The 15,411-nt window shown below is 56.8% G+C and overlaps 1 protein-coding gene across 2 annotated transcripts; it reads left to right on the top strand.

Annotated features, from left to right (window-relative positions):
• The first annotated feature begins 7,650 nt into the window (after positions 1-7,650).
• Positions 7,651-14,582, top strand: Ms4a15 (membrane spanning 4-domains A15). Of its 2 annotated transcripts, XM_021730647.3 has the most exons (7): positions 7,651-7,752; positions 7,830-8,068; positions 9,321-9,443; positions 11,818-11,874; positions 12,520-12,612; positions 12,909-13,022; positions 13,890-14,582. In XM_021730647.3, exons 2-7 carry the CDS (start codon positions 7,844-7,846, stop codon positions 14,004-14,006), a joined length of 729 nt encoding a protein of 242 aa, XP_021586322.1. In that variant the 5' UTR covers positions 7,651-7,752; positions 7,830-7,843; the 3' UTR covers positions 14,007-14,582. The 2 variants fall into 2 exon arrangements, with proteins under 2 accessions (XP_021586322.1, XP_040140194.1); XM_040284260.2 differs by lacking the exon at positions 7,651-7,752 and having other exon boundaries at positions 7,991-8,090.
• The last annotated feature ends 829 nt before the right edge of the window (positions 14,583-15,411 follow it).

The following is a 15,411-nucleotide window of genomic DNA, read 5'->3' as shown; positions in this document are numbered from 1 at the left end:
GGCCCTGCAGAGCCTCATCTCAGAAGGGACATGCCCCCTCCTGCTTCCCAGGGGCACAGGAAGTCCCAGGGCAGCCCAGTGTCAAGGGTTTGGAGAAAATGGACTTCAGTCCCTGCTGCCAGAGGTGTGGATACACACGGGTGAGGAGAGCTGTGAGGGTCAGTGTGGCACCCGGCCCTGTTCTGAGTAGCTGGGAGTTGGCCCAGGCCTGTCCCCAAGGCTACCTTGAGCCTGTGGATCCTGCGTGGGCTCCCAGACTTTGTGCAGAGACACCTGTGCAAAGGTACTTTGGCAAGAATCTGAACCCAGAAACTGACATGCAAATCCTCCGCTGCCGCTTGATTACACTGTGCACACGCACACACACACCTCACACACACACACACACACACGCACCTCACACGCACACCTTCCATTCCTGCCGGGAACGCCGTGGGCCACCTGGCCCCTGATCTAAGGTTGCACAAGTCTCCTGGGTGAGAGGAGGTGAAGGCCATATGGAGACCCCTCCTAGCTGTGACACGAACAGAGGAACCCCAGCAGCTCGCCCGCCTCTGTGGGCTTCAGTGTCCTGCGGGTGGAAGGCTTGATGCTCCCCCAGGGCCCTTGGGGCTGGGAGACCAGTGACCCCCGAGCAACTTCCTCAGCCACTCTGCTGGCCCAGAGCAGGGGGGTGCTCAGAACCAGGAGGGACTTGATCACTCCCCAGAGGCGCGGCTCACAAGCAGAGTGATTTCCAAGCCCCACGCACATAGCAAAGCTCTCACACGAAAATGTGTGAATGCGGGAGAACAGAGGCAGCGGGGAGCCGGCGGCCAGCAGAGCAGCCGCGGCAGCCCGGTGAGTACCTGCCGGCCTCCTGAGGCTGGCCTCGGCCTCCCAACCCTGGACATGATGGGGGGCATGGGGAAGGGGATGCATGGGGTCCCCAGGGGGGGAGAGGAAGAGACCACTGGACAGAGGCTGAGGCCCGTGGGTCTCCCCCTCACCTGGCTCTGAAGGGGACAGGACCGTTCCCAGGGCCACCCACTGGCAGAGACCACAGCTCAGGGCCTGGGGCCCTCCTGCATGGGCAGGTAAGGGCAGAGGAGGAGTATCTGCCTTTTCTGCTCAAAGCCAGGGACTGAGATGACTCACGTACCCCCCAAGACCCCAGGTCCTAGCCATCCTCCAGGAAACCTCACCCCCACCCCAAACCATCCGCCATTTGGCCAGAGGAATCATTTTAACCCAGACACAGGCACCCTGCCCTGCCCTTCTCCTAGAGAAAGAGAGGGCTCAGCAGGGGTTTTCAGGACAAAGATGGTCTCCCCGTCAATTGTGGAGGGGGAAATGGAGACCCAGGGAAGGAAGGGGCTGCCTGGCCACCCCCTTCTAGGTGCATGGAACCGTGGTGGGTGTGTGCCGTCCCTGGGGTGGAGCCTGCCTCCCGTCCAGGTGGCCTGTGCTGGCTTCCTCCCCAGGTCTGTCCTGGGAGTCCAATGCCTCAGGGTGGGACTCGGGCAGAAGGAGCAAAGTCCTGTGGGGTCCTGGGAGCGAGGCTGGCAGTGGGGGAGTCGAGCAGCATCCTCGGGAGCCTGGCGCACCCCACCCCGACCGACACCAGAGCCACCCACCTGACAGACGGGGAAACCGAGGCCCTGAGAGGTGAAGCCTCTTGCCCAAGTCACTTAGCTGGCTAAGCCCACGGGGTGTAGTATGGATGTCCCCCAGGCTGACCCCAGGGGCTGTGGCCTGACCACTGGCGCCCCGAGCTGTGCTCCTGGGCATTTCGTCCAAGATGCCCCACTTGGAGCCTCTGTCCCAGCTGTAGCACCTCCCTAGGCAGCAGCCCCAGCCTGGGCATAAAGAGGAAGCAGAGAGGGCCCCCAAGGGGATCCCTGGCTGCTCAGCACCAGGGAGGCCAGGACATGGCCGCCTCCCACTGCCTGCCTCTGACCTCGGGCACAGTAACAGAGTCTGCTCCCAAGGTCGCCAACCCAGCAGAAGCCGGCAGGCATCCAAGGCCTCCTGCGTGCCAGGCTCAGGCACCAGATGGGCATCCCCCTCTTTTGACAGCCAAAGTGACTAGAGAAGGGACCGGGGCAGTCCTGAGGCTTCTCTGGCTCAGAGCCTCAGAGCGTCCGGTCCCGTGCTGTGTGGCAGGTGAGAAGGGCGTTGCGTGGTCCCCCTCCCTTTCCCACCAGCCTGCCCTGCGGCCCAGCTGGCTCGGGTGGCACTGAGAGGCTGGATGATGGGGAAGGAGAAGACAGGGGCATGGGCTTGCGGGGAGATGTTCTGAGCTGGCAAATCCCCCTGAGGCTGGCCCTTCTCTGCAGGGGTGTCTCACGGGCTCTGCGGAGATGCCCATCACTGAGGGTCTCCCCCCGGGTACCCACCCCAAACCTCCTCCCTCAACTCTGGAGTCCCGACTCGGGGCCTACACAGGAATTCTGCCCCACAGCCTCCTACACCCTTGAGGAGAATGAGGGTGTGTCCCCCTCCTCCCCCCACTCTAAATGTTCTCTCCCCAAATCTGCTCTCACCCCACTCCCACCCAGTGGGGAAGGTGTAAAAGTCACCTAGCAGGTTCCCAGCCACCTCCTCCCTGCAATTCCCTCTGGGCCGTTGGTGGCACCGCTCACCCCAGTGTCGAGTCTCAGCCGAAACCTCAGCGCGAACGTCTCTGACACATTCGGCCTCCAAGGCCCACAGCTTGGACCCCTCCACACTGCTCCTCGGACCCTCAGCTTGCCAGACTGCAGAGTGGGCACATCCCACCCGCCTCTCAGGGCTGTCAGGGGGGTCTCTGTGAGAGCTCGTAAACGGTGAAGGGCTGTGCCCACAAGGGGCCGTCACAGCGGTCACTACAGCTGACCCCTCCTGTCTACCTAGGTCAGGGGGTTTCCTTTGTCTCTGTCCAGGACGGAGGCTGCCACGTAACTCCTGGGGGTGAGGGCTGTGACCTTCCCTCTTCTCCACCTGCCTGTCCCTGCCACGCACGCAGCAGCGTTGGGGCCCGCGGTCGGTGGGTTAGGATGGCACAGAGACCAGGCGGGTCTCGGAAGCAGCAGATGGGCCCATCCCTCACCCAGGGCTGCGGAGGGTGGGGAGCGAGCGGCTCCTGAGTCTCAGCAACTCTGCGACACCTTCCTGCTTGTGATTGCCACGCAACCTGCCTGGGGCAGGGAGCCTATTTTTGCAGGTGTCTTCTCGTCCCCCCCTGCCCCCCCCGCCCCCAGGATCACGAGGTCTGTTTGATCCCACTTCTCACCCCCCACCCGGGAGAGGAGCTGCTAATTACACAGGCGCCTCCTTCTGGGTGGCTCAGCCAGAGGAGATCCCAGAGCCCTCCTGGCCCCAGAGAAGGTCCACACGGCACCCACCACCCACCGCGGGTCTCAGGTGCAGATTTCAACTGTCCCCAGGAAGTGGCATCCACCCAGGGGTGAGCCTCCCCGAGTTAGGTCTGCTCCTTTAACCGGTGTCCTTCCTGCCCTGCTGCCGTTAAGATGTCCTTCCAGATGAAAGTGAGAACACGGTTTTGCCTTAATGAACCTCCCTGGAGAAGGCGGAGCTGGCAGATGCATCCCCCCCACACCACCACTGGTTTTTAACTTGATGATGAACCCTTCCTCCAAGGAGTCAAGTTCAAGCATCAGTCCCCTCACTCCAAGAAAGCCTGCTTCTAACCCAGAAGAATATGATAATGTCCCATAATGTCACTGTCATTCCTACTGAGAGGGGGTGTTCTAAGATCCATCCCCGTTCTGCCACCGAGGTGCTGTGTGACCATGAAGGTGACACTCACCCTCTCTGAATCTGTTTCCTCTCTAAAGCACAGCTAGTAATCTATGCCGGACTCTCTCTCAGAGTGAGATGATGGCTGTAACTGTCCATTATTCACACCTGAGAAAGTCAAAAGCCTGTCCATGGGGTGGGTCATCCTCAAATAGATTCTCCATCTTCCTGCCCTCGGTCTCTCTCATCCCATTTTCGTGGACTCTTAGGGCAGACAGTCTTTATTTACTGATGTCCCCAGAAACTGCCTCATCTTCCCAAACATGTCTGGCAAGGAGGGAAAAGGCCAGTGGGTAGGACAGACAGACGGAAGGAAGGGAAGGAGCCTGCAGGAGGGGTGAGAAGAGCAGTCTCAGGGTCACTGGTTTAGGCCCTGTCCCCTCTGAAGACATCCCTGAGGTCCATCCGGGACGCCTCCCCCGTCTCCCAGCCTCTCTCTCCTGGAAGTGGCCTCTTCTACTTCACAGGGACTCCCAGGACCTGAGCCCAGTGCACACAGTAAATGCTCAATAATTGTTTGTGGGACTGAATTGCAAATTCCTCTTGCTCCTCCTTCCAGACTCTAGGCTCCTCGAGGGCATGGGCTGTGGGGTGTGTGTGTGTGTGTGTGTGTGTGTGTGTGTGTGTGTGTGTGTTTGGTGTGTGTTACAGATATTCATTTCAGGAGGAGGTAGCAGTCAGGAGAAGCCAGGTTATGCTGCTGTAACAAACATCTTAATGGCTTAAAATAACAAAGATTGATCTCTTCCTCGGGTTCCTCGTCCTGCTTACTCAGGGGCCCAGGTAAATAGAAGGCCCTCTGCATGGAACTTTGCTAGTCACTGCGACACAGGGAAGAGGAGCTCTGTGGGGTCCTGCGCTGACCACTAGACCCTCCGCTCAGACACTTGTTTAACCAAAACAAGTCATGTGGCCACACCAGACCTGAAGGCAACCAGAACATGTGGGCCAGACCAGTGGTCAAAGAACAGCGTGACTGCCCCTGGAGGCAGCCCCAGGGGACAAACACAGGCTTTGGCTGGGACACGCGTGAGCTTAACTCCACACCCTGCCATTTACTAGCCAAGTCACCCTGAGCACAGCCCTTCACTGCTCTTTCCTATCTTCCAGGACATTCTTGTCCATTTTTGCAGTGATCCTAACAACCTTTGAGGCAAGAGGGCAGCTGTATGAGCCAGCCCTCCATCACTGTAACAAATGCCTGAGCTAATCAACTTATAAAGACAAAAGGTTTATTCTGGCTCACAGTTTTGAAGGTTCCAGTCCATGATCCATCAGTTGGCCCTGTTGCTTTGGGGCCTTGATGAGGCAGCACATCGTGGCAGGAGCATGAGGCTGAGGAAGACCACGCCCCTTAGAGTCAGGAAGGAAAGAGGAAGAGTCCAGGATCCCACAATCTCCTTCCTGGATATACCCCCAATGACCTAAGGACCTCCCCCAAGTCCCGCCTCTCTCTCTTTTTTCTTTCTTTCTTTTCCTTTTTTTTTCTTTTCTTTTTTCTTTTTTTTTTTTTTCTTTTTTTTTTTTTTGGTACCAGGATTGAACTAGGGACACTCAACCACCGAGCCATATCCCCAGCCCATTTTATTCTTTATTTTGAGACAAGGTCTCACTAAGTTGCTTAGGGCCTCACTAAGTTGCTGAAGCTGGCTTTGAACTTGCAATCTTCCTGCCTCCGCCTCCTGAGCTGCTGGGATTGTAAGCTTGCGCCTGGCCAAGTCCCATCTTAAAGCTTCCACTATCTCCCAAGAGCACCAAGCTGGAGACCAGGCATTTAACAAAAGAGCATTTGGGATCCAAACTATAGCAGCAGCCGTCATTCCCCTTATTATAGAGAAAGGTAGGGCAGCTCACTGCAGATTCACATCTTGCCCAGCGTATAATCACTGTACGCAGCAGTTATTTAAAGCAGTAGGTGAATTTCACTGAGCACTTACTATGTGCCAGGCCGTGTTCTAAGAACAGGGATGGCACGCTGCAGTCCACTGATCACACATGGCCTACCGCCTGCTCTTATCAACAACAGCCTCAGCCATTTGTGTGTGTGCCACCTATGTCTGCTCTGCGCTAAAGCAGAGGAGTTTCCTAATTGCAACAGAAGGTACATGGTTCCATAAGGCACCAAATATTCACTGATTGAGAAAAAGTTTGTTAATCCTGTTCTAATCAATGTTCACGCCTGCTAATAATCGTTTTAATGTGAGTTTATGCATATGAGAGCCCCCAACAGAGTGAGCGCTGCGTGGCAGGTCAGTGCATAATCCCCATGGAGACCTGTTCCTGCTGTCACGTGTTGTCACAGCACCCTGGCTGGAGGAAGCCTTGTGAGCAAGCCCTTCAGAATGGGCAGTGACTTACACCTCGTTCTCCATGTGGTTGATTATAACACCACTGGCCTCAAATTTAAGACATATAATCCAGTCACTTACAGTGAACAGATAATGTTTGCGGCCGCAGATTGTCACCCAGCGTGTCCTCGGTGTCTCCGAGTCCCCAGTCCCTGCAGGCCTCGCCCAACAGCCCGCGCTGCTCTCCCTCTGGTTCACTCTTGCAGGTCCACCCTGACCTTGCCTAGCATGTCCTCCAACAGAGCTCAGACCTGTCCCAGAGCAAACGGCACAGGCTGCCCAGAGGACACACAGAGGCGGACCCAAGGACCCCAGCATCGCGGGCAGACCCACCCTCGAGGCCTGGTCAGGACTGCAGAGAACTTGCCGCACAGTCTGCAGCCAGCTGCCTCCCGTGGACATGCGCAATAGCTCTCAGGGCACTAGAGACACACACTTGCTGTTCATTTTAAGCGACTGGCACACACATGTGTATACAGTGGAATATATGCACACACAGAGGCACATGTACATACATGTGTTATGTTTAAGAAACTATTTCAGGAGCTGAGCGCAATGGCGCATGCCTGTAATCCCAGTGGTTCTGGAGGTGGAGGCAGGAGGATCATGAGTTCAAAGCCAGCCTCAGCAACTTAGCAAGGCCCTAAGCAACTTAGCAAGACCCTGTCTCTAAATACAAAATAAAAAGTGCTGGGGCTGGGGATGAGGCTCAGCGGTTGAGTGTCCCTAGGTTTAATCCTAATACCAAAAAAAAGAAAGAAAATATCTCAGGCAATGAGTGTTGTGCCTAAGCAGGGTAAGGGATGGCTTTGATGGGGTGTTATGAGGCTGGTACCGGTGTTATTATGCCCACTTTACTGGTCAGGGAACTGAGGCAAGGGGAGGAGACCAAAATCTGCCGGGGTCTGGAGCTGTGTCCTGAAATGCTGAACTCGGCTCAGAAGGCCAACAAGAAGGTTGACGTGTTTAACGTCATATAATCCAGCAGACGGATCACCCTGCTTTTTCCTGGTTAACTCATCTCCGACACCTGGCTAATGGATGGTTTCTCTCTAATGTTTTCCCAGACCAGCCACACCCAATGTCTCCATAACCCGTGTCATCTTGGCTACTTAATGACATTTGTCAAAGAGAAGGGCTTCCACAGCAGGAACCCACCCAGGGGAATTATTTGCATAAGTTCAACAGCTGCAGACTGAGAGGCAGGAGGGGAAGAGTAAGTCCTGAACTAAGGGTAAAGAAGCTGGCTCTCTGGCTAACTCTACCTTGCACTAGCTGTGTGTACTTGGGAAAGTCACTTACCCTCTCTGGGGAAATGAGTATGTTTAAGTACCTGCTCCTTCAGAATGCCCCCCTTGGGCTGGGATTGTGGCTCCGTGGGAAGCTCTTGCCTCCCCTACAGAAGGCTCTCAGTTTGATCTCCAGTGTAGCAAAAATAAAGGGATGGGAGTGCCTTTCACATAATACAGCACAGGAGTTTAAGGTCAGGGCCTCTGACATCAAAGAGACCTGAGTTAAGTCTCAGGCTTATCTGCCTGAGAGCCCTTGTCCTGGGACCTACCTCCATTCCTTAATTTTCGGCTTCCTCGGTAGGATCAGAGGTTTGGACCACATCCTGCCTTCGGTAAGGAAAGACAAGAAGCCTTGTGCAAACGTGTAGCCTCCATCGGTACATTATTACCCCGAGCCTTTGTTTCCCAGGCCCCCTGAGCACCATGTCGGCGCCCCCCGCCAGCAACGGGGTATTCGTGGTCATCCCGCCCAGCAACGCCAGCGGCCTCCGCCCGCCTCCGGCCCTTCTGCCCCCCTCCATGTGCCAGCCTCCAGGGGTCGTGCAGTTCGAGGAACCACCGCTGGGGGCGCAGGCGCCCAGGGCCACCCCGCAGCCCGACCTGCGTCCAGTGGAGACATTTCTGACCGGAGAGCCCAAAGCTTTAGGGGTAAGAGCAGCAGCTCCCGAAGGTAGGAGGCCTAGGTGCTGGGCAGGTAGTGAGCGCCCAGCCGCGGGGCATCCAGGACACCCGGGAAGGGGCAGCAGGCAGTGGTCAGATACTTGAGGAGGTCTCGGTCCTGCACCAGAGAGCCCAGGACCCTCCCCCCCTCCCCCCCCGTGGAGCTCACGGGGTGGTGGTGGGGGGGGACAGATGACTCAGAGAACTAATGAGGCTGATGAGGATGTGAGGGTGGGGGAGGGGCGACACCAGCAAGGGCCGGGAAGTTCTCCTAGGGAGCTAACCTTGAAGCTAAAACCTAAATGTCAGGTTGAAGGCAGTCAGGGAAGATCGACCCAGGGTGGGTGAGGGGAAGGACCCTCCGGGTGAGGGGACAGCAAGTGTAAAGGCCTCTGGGTGGGAGGGAGGTGGCTTGTTCAAGAACAGAGACAGAAGGTTGATAGGGCTGGGATGTAATGAGCAGGGGAAGGAGGGACAGGGGACCAGGGGACCAAGACAGTGTAGCCAAGAGCCAGCTCGTGTCATCGACAGCAATGATGGCCTTCACGCTCTATTCCAGTCTCGGTGGCGTTGAGCTATTATTCTCTTAGAGGGAATAAAATATTGGATGGTTGGATAGACGGACACGCCCTTGCGTGTTGCTTAGAAGAAAATCTTTAAACAAATTACCTTCAACAGTTTATTCGAGCAAAGAATGATTGACGAATCGGGCAGCTGTCAGAACCAGAAGGCATTCAGGGAGGTCCACCCAGCAGCGGGAGTGGCCCCAGGGGAACCCAGGAGCCAGGTGGCGATGTCGCCTGATTGGCTGCAGCTAGGCGCCAGCTTGTTCGGATGGGGTGGGATGAGGCATTTGCCTTCTATGGACATGCCCACCCAAACTGGGATGGATGAGGGAGAGACTGCGGAATGAAAAGGATGCCCGAGGCCATGTTTATTGCAGACAGCAGGGGACAGCAAGGGCCAGGGAGGCGGTCAGTGCAGAGTGTTGGGACCAGGAAAACCAGAGAGCCACAGAGCCATGCTGCAGAACCAGGACTCAGACCACAAAGCAGATGCAACCCGCAGGGATCGTTGCCCTGTGGCTTTCTCTTAAAACTGTCTCTTACGGATGTTATAATGATGTCGCCTCCAAAGATTGGGATCTGAGTTCCTGGGCCGGCCGCGCTCTGCTCCCTGGCCGGCAGGGGGCGGCGTGGAGCCGGCGGCCCGCGGGCTGAGCCCTGGCTGCTTCCCGCAGACGGCGCAGATCCTCATCGGCCTCATCCACCTGGGCTTCGGCAGCGTGCTGCTCATGGTCCGCCGCGGCCACCTGGGGATGCTCTTCATCGAAGGCGGCGTCCCCTTCTGGGGAGGAGCCTGCGTGAGTGCGGGGCCATCTGAGGGGCCCCCACCCAGTCTCACCTGTCCCCCAGCCTCACCCCCACATTGTCCTGGGCTCCTCTCCTCCTAGCTGGGACCTAAAGCACTTCCTACAAGAACCAGAGCCTAAGTCCAACTCTTGACCCCCAACCTGAGCCTGACCTAGGTAGGGAAGGTTCCGGCAAAGAGCCGGAGCAGGCTGCCAAAAAACGATGGCCCAGCCACATGCCTACCACCTGAGCCTAAGGCTCACCCCACATCCAAACCCCTCGGCTCCCTGTGAACTCTATCCCAGGGAGTCTGGCCAGCCCAGAAAGCCCTGCGCCCATTCCTCTGACCACACCTCACTGGCCAGCTGCCCACCCTTGCTGGAGAACCAGGGGAGGGCCTCCTTATCATCTCCAGTGAGAAAGGCCCATTTCAGTGTTTGCAAAGTGAACGCCGTTCGCGCCTTTGCAAAAGCTTTGGGGTCAGGCCAGTGGGGTCTGAATCCCAGTCCCACCACTTATGATCATGAAGTCCCTTAGGCAAGTCACTGAAACTCAAGCCTCAACTTCCTCCACTAAGAACTGGGTTCCTAGCCGCAGCCCTGACCATTCCGTAGTTCGCTGAGGAAATCAAGAGATAACACAGAACAGAGCCAGTGACTAGCCCTCAAGTTCTGCAGCTAGTGGCGACTACCATTTGTGAGGACTCCCCTTATGGAGGGAGTCAGGTTTGCAGGAGGGCCTCCTGGGGAAGCAAACACAGACACAGCATCTTTCTTCCCCTGTCCCGGCGGCCTCCAGCAAGAGGCCAAACCCCCCCAAAAATGGGGTCCAGAGAGGCCAAAATTGCTGACACGCCATGGCTAGAGAAGGATGGTCACTTGGCCATGCCTGGGGACTGGCGCTAACTCTTAATGGTCCAGAGTGACCCAAAGTTGGAGGAAAATGTGGGCAAGTTGGACACTTTACAAGAAAAAAAAAATCACAACAGGGAGAAAGAAAGGAGTCCCCTTCTTTCCTGAGCTCCCTCCTGCCAGGCTGTATCACACAACGTGCCCCAGAGAGACGTCAAACACGGTGGAGGGGAAAAATTAAAGTAAGAACCTGCTCTTCAAGCTCAGGAGACATCAGGGTCGGGAGACCCAGGCAGGACTTCCCCAGCCCCAATACCTAATCATTCCATGGGGTCTGCACACTGCTGGCCTCTGGGGACCCCGGAAAGTGCACATGGATAGCTTTCCTCAGAGGCTCACAGGAGTCCTCATGGGCACAGAAGGAAGGAGACAGGACAGCTGAGACGTGGCTCCAGCTGGGACTCCTCTGTGCAGCCCTGAGCTGAGGCTCAGCTTCCTTGTTGGCCTCCAGCGCTGGGAGCTGGACTCTAAATCCAGAGCCATCTTGACACAGCCAGTTTGATGCTGAAGAGGCAACTCCACATCTCAAAACTAAGCTCAGTTCCCGCCCCGTTTCCAACCCCACCCCTCCCTCATCTTGGCAAAAGACACCGCCATCCATCCAGTTGCCAAAGCCAAAAACATGCCAAGAGTCATCCTGGCCTCCTCCTCCCACTCCCACATCAGCGCACCAGCAGGGCCACGGACTTGGCCTCCAGAGCAAGGTCTGCGCTGGCCCACCTCTCCTCCTCTATCGCACACCCTGCTGCTCGCTGCCTGGACGGCTGTGGTGGCTCCCTCCTAGTCCTGACCCCCTGTGTCCCCAGGGCCTCTGGGACCTCACCGTCTCCCTCTGGCCCTTCCATGTGACCCATCCCTGCACCTCTCCAGCATGGCAGCAGCGAACCACAAGCTGCCAGGATGCTGAGTGCGGGGCCCAGAATCGCTGAGTGCCACTGCCACCTGCCCGCAGTCCAGCCGGTCACAGAGCCAGCCTAGAGACGACTGCCTGGCCCATAGGCTCCATGAGGCAGGTCCCTCGGGAGCCATCCCTGGAGCCGGTCTCTGCACCCCACAAACTCTGCACCCCACAAACTGCACCCCACAAACTCTGCACCTCTCCCTGCAGCTCAGAGGCCTCTCCTGTCCATCCTCCAACCTCAAGTACCCACAGCGGCTCCTGGTCACTATGCCCCCACCTTTCTCCAGTGTTTGTGAAGTGTCTGTGCTGCCCAACAGGACAGAAGCCCCGTGAGAGCAGGAATATGATGTCAGTAGGACACTTACCTTGGAAGCTCTGGCCCCAGTTCCCTGCACAGACCCTCACAGACTCCTTTAGACCCTTGAGGTACCTGGCCAGAAGGCAGACAGCTTGGTGGCCAGGAAGCAGCTGCTGCCCTGTCCTGGTACCTGTGGCCTCTTCGCAGAGCCCTGGCAAGATGTGCCCTGGACAGCGTCCCTGCCCAAGCCTCACTGGGCCCCCTCTTTCCCACAGTTCATCATCTCTGGGTCCCTCTCTGTGGCAGCCGAGAAGAAGCACACCAGCTGCCTGGTAAGTGTGAATGGCCGCGGGGACCAGGGGCAGAGGGGGCCGAGGCTGATTCCACTCCACTCCCCCAACCTGCCCACTCCCTCATGTGGCTCATTCAACAAGCGTTTCCTGGGCATCTGCTTAGTGCCAGAGACAGGACAACCAGACATAAAGTGCACATGGTCAGGAGGAGACAGGACACACTTCCAAATACAATCCAGGGTAGAAAGGGGGCGTCCAGGGATGCAGTGCTCACCGTCACCCAGAGAAAGGGAGACACACGAGGTGCCCTGGGAGAGCAGGCAGCCCTGCTGGGCCTGGTGGGCAGACGGTTCTCACAAGGGCCTCCACCTGAGCTCTCTCGACAGCAGGAGGGAGGCAGAGGCCTGCTGTCAACTCCGCCCAGGGAGGCCACGAAGGTGACCAGGCCCTTCTCCCTAGCAGCTTCCAGAAGGAAAGGGAAGCAGAGGGCATCCTTCTGCAGCCCCAGGGACGAAGAGGAAAGGAGAACAACCAGGAAAGCAGCCAGGCCCAGGGAGCAGGGCCACTGCTCCCACCGTCCCTGAGGCGGGGTGGAGGAGGCTGGCGTGGCAAGCTGCCGCCCTGTCCTTTCTCCTCTGTCTCTTTGCCCTGGTCCTTTCCCTCATGTCCCTCTCCGTCCTGCAGGTGCGGAGCAGCCTGGGGACCAACATTCTCAGCGCCATGGCGGCCTTTGCTGGAACGGCCATTCTGCTCATGGATTTTGGTGTCACTAACTGGGTGTGTCACCAGTGCCCCCAACTTGGAGAATAGTAGAGCCACACCCAGGAGAGGACGGGAAGTGAGAGTTTGCAGCCCCAGAGTACTGAGGGTCTGTCTGTCCTGAAAGATCCCACAAATGGGCACCAAGGGGAACCGGGAAGCAGCCTGGGAGGGTGAAGGGGGTGCAGGATGGCCCAGGAAGAGTGGTTCCAGGCACAGCTGGGACACCACGCGGCAACCTTGCACCGGGTATTCCCACTGGGGTGGGAGGTGCTTGTCACAGGCTTGCCTTGACTGTGGGCTTTGGTCCCCAGGATGTGGGCAGGGGCTATCTGGCAGTGCTCACCATCTTCACCATCCTGGAATTCTTCATCGCAGTCATTGCCACCCACTTTGGGTGCCAAGCCACACGTGCCCAAGCCAACGCGGTGAGTACTCCCACCCTACGTCAAATTATATATGGCCCTCTAGGGAGGGCTGTGGGCAGGGAAGGCTCCCTTCCTCCAGCCTCCTCCCGCTTCCCTCTGGGAAGCACGTGGAGGGACTGCCGTGCACCAGTCCCAAACAAGTCCTCGCACATCCATGAAGATGAGACTGTTCACGCCGTGGCCACGCGGGGGCGCCGCTGCGCTGAGCCTGCGAGCTGAGCCAAAGCCTGGGCTGGGATTGGGGGACCCTCCAGGAATTCACTATAAGGGAGACAAGGACATTGGAAGAGGTAGCATGGCTGGGGTGGAAATTGAGCTTATTTTCCGAGAAGATGGAGAAAAGGGAAATCAAAAGGGGGGCCATGGGGAGCATTCAAAGTCGAGGAACCACTTAGAGCAAAAGCTGCCTGGGCAGGAAAATGAAGCGCAAGGGGTGAGGATTGCTGCCGGGGGGTGGGGTGGGGGGGCTCCTGAAGGTCTTGGGCAGGGGAACGAGCTGGGTTCAGGAAAACAGTCCAGAGGACTGGAGGCCAGAGCTATGGGCCAGCAGTTCCTGTGAATGGAAGTCCTCAATCAGGACAGGGACAGTCCGGAGAGATCACACGGGAGGATCAGCTCCTAGAGAAATGGGATTTTTGTCTGCTTTGCTCACTGCTGTGTTCCCAGTGGCTGGGTCGTAGTTGGACCCAGCAAATGTTTTCCTAAATATTGGCTGAGTGAATGACAAATTCCGAGCTCGCAGTTCCCGCGGGCAGGATGCGCTTCGAGGGTGCTGCTCTCAGAGTGCCCACAAGAGGGCACTACTGTAACACACCCCGAAGGCCTCAGAGGGCTCCAGGACTTTGACTCGGTTCCTTTTCTTCGCAGTCGGTGATTTTCCTGCCAAATGCCTTCAGCACGGACTTCAACATCCCCAGCCCAGCAGCCTCCCCGCCCCCTGCCTATGACAATGTGGCATATATGCCCAAGGAGTCCTCCGAGTAGCAAGCTGTGACTCACACAGGTTGGAGTCCGGCCTTTACCCTCTCTTGTGACTGTCCCCACCCCCGCCTGCTCCTGTAGGGCAGCCCTTCCCCAGGTGTCCCCTCCAAGCCACACACGTGGTGGCACTAAGTGTTCCCCAGGGGTTTCTTTCCAGGGTTCGTGTCCTTCAGTCCCTGAGCCCTGCCCACCCTTCCAGGGATGTCCCCTGGTGCTGCTCAGGGTTTCTCTCTGCTTCTGGGGGAAATCCCGACCCCGGTGGAGACTCAGATTGAGACCTAGCCTAGCCCACAGGCCTTTGGAAGGTCATTAAGTTCAGAACCCAGAATGTTCCAGAATGTTGTGGTACACAGTGAAGCTGTCCTCCCTTCCCAGGGTGGCTGGGGACCCTTCTGGGCCTTTCCCTGCTCTTCCCCCACCCCCACTGCCTGAGGAACAAGGCTGTCCCCGAAGGTGTCCATGGGACCTGGACTGGGTCTTCCAAGGACGTGGAGACACCTTCAGCCCAGTATCCACAGGTCCTGGTGCGTGGTTTGCCTCATCCACAGAGGAAAATAAACTGTGCGGCTTAGATTTCAAGTCTGTCTCGTGGCAATGACTTGCTTTTTTAACCTCAGGAACTTCTCAGGGTGGACTTAAGTTATCAGAGGTCCTGAGAAGAAGGGAAGGAATCAGGGAGGAAAAGAGAAGGAGAAACTAAAGCAAGAGGGAGGTTAGCCCCAAGTTGAGACCACAGCCCAGCCCACTGTCCTCTGCTAACCAAGTCCCTCAAAGGTTGTGTGGGGGCCACATACCTCAGATTAGTTGGGAGGAATTAAAGAGCTGGGATACTCCCTCGAGTCCCAGGCTGGAACTTGAGGAGACTGGAGGTCCCCTAGAGATGTCCCCTGTCCAGTCAGCATGGAGCCACAATGTAAAGATGGCTGCCACTGTGCCTGGACTGTGCCCCCGCGTGCATTCCAGGGAGGGCCAGATGTGCAATGTGGATTTTTGAAGACTTTACAGCAAATAAAAGGGACAGTGTCCACCACTGAGAGACTTCTTCAGCAGAGGCCACCAAGAACAGAACTTGTAAATTGGAAGTCATGGAAGTGACTGAGTTGTCCTGAATTTGCAAGTTTGATCTTTCTAGCTCTGAGAGGCAAAGGGAGGTAGAGGCGTAATGTCCATGGAGAAGAAGAATGCTGGGAGCTACAGAACTATTAAAAGAAATTAAAGGAGTTCTACGTAAACAAAGAGAGACATACTATGTTCATGGATGGCTTGATTTGTTAAAATGTCATTCTTCTCCAAAATGTATCCAGAGAGTCAATAGAATCACATTCAAAATTCTGGTCATCTGTTGGAGAGGAAATTGACAGCTAATTCCAACATTCCTGTGGAAATTCAAAGGACCTAGTAGACCCAA

This window comes from Ictidomys tridecemlineatus, chromosome 4 (genome assembly GCF_052094955.1).
Source record: "Ictidomys tridecemlineatus isolate mIctTri1 chromosome 4, mIctTri1.hap1, whole genome shotgun sequence".
Taxonomy (NCBI): Eukaryota; Metazoa; Chordata; class Mammalia; order Rodentia; family Sciuridae; genus Ictidomys; species Ictidomys tridecemlineatus.
This window is presented reverse-complemented; position numbering and strand designations above follow the sequence as displayed.

Excerpts from the sequence above, each read along its gene's own strand:
- Ms4a15 (XM_021730647.3), top strand. The coding sequence starts at position 7,844 with ATGTCGGCGCCCCCCGCCAGCAACGGGGTATTCGTGGTCATCCCGCCC. Across the intron at positions 12,613-12,908 it reads ATTTTGGTGTCACTAACTGG|GATGTGGGCAGGGGCTATCT; the intron begins GTGTGTCACCAG and ends TTTGGTCCCCAG. Across the intron at positions 13,023-13,889 it reads CACGTGCCCAAGCCAACGCG|TCGGTGATTTTCCTGCCAAA; the intron begins GTGAGTACTCCC and ends TTTTCTTCGCAG.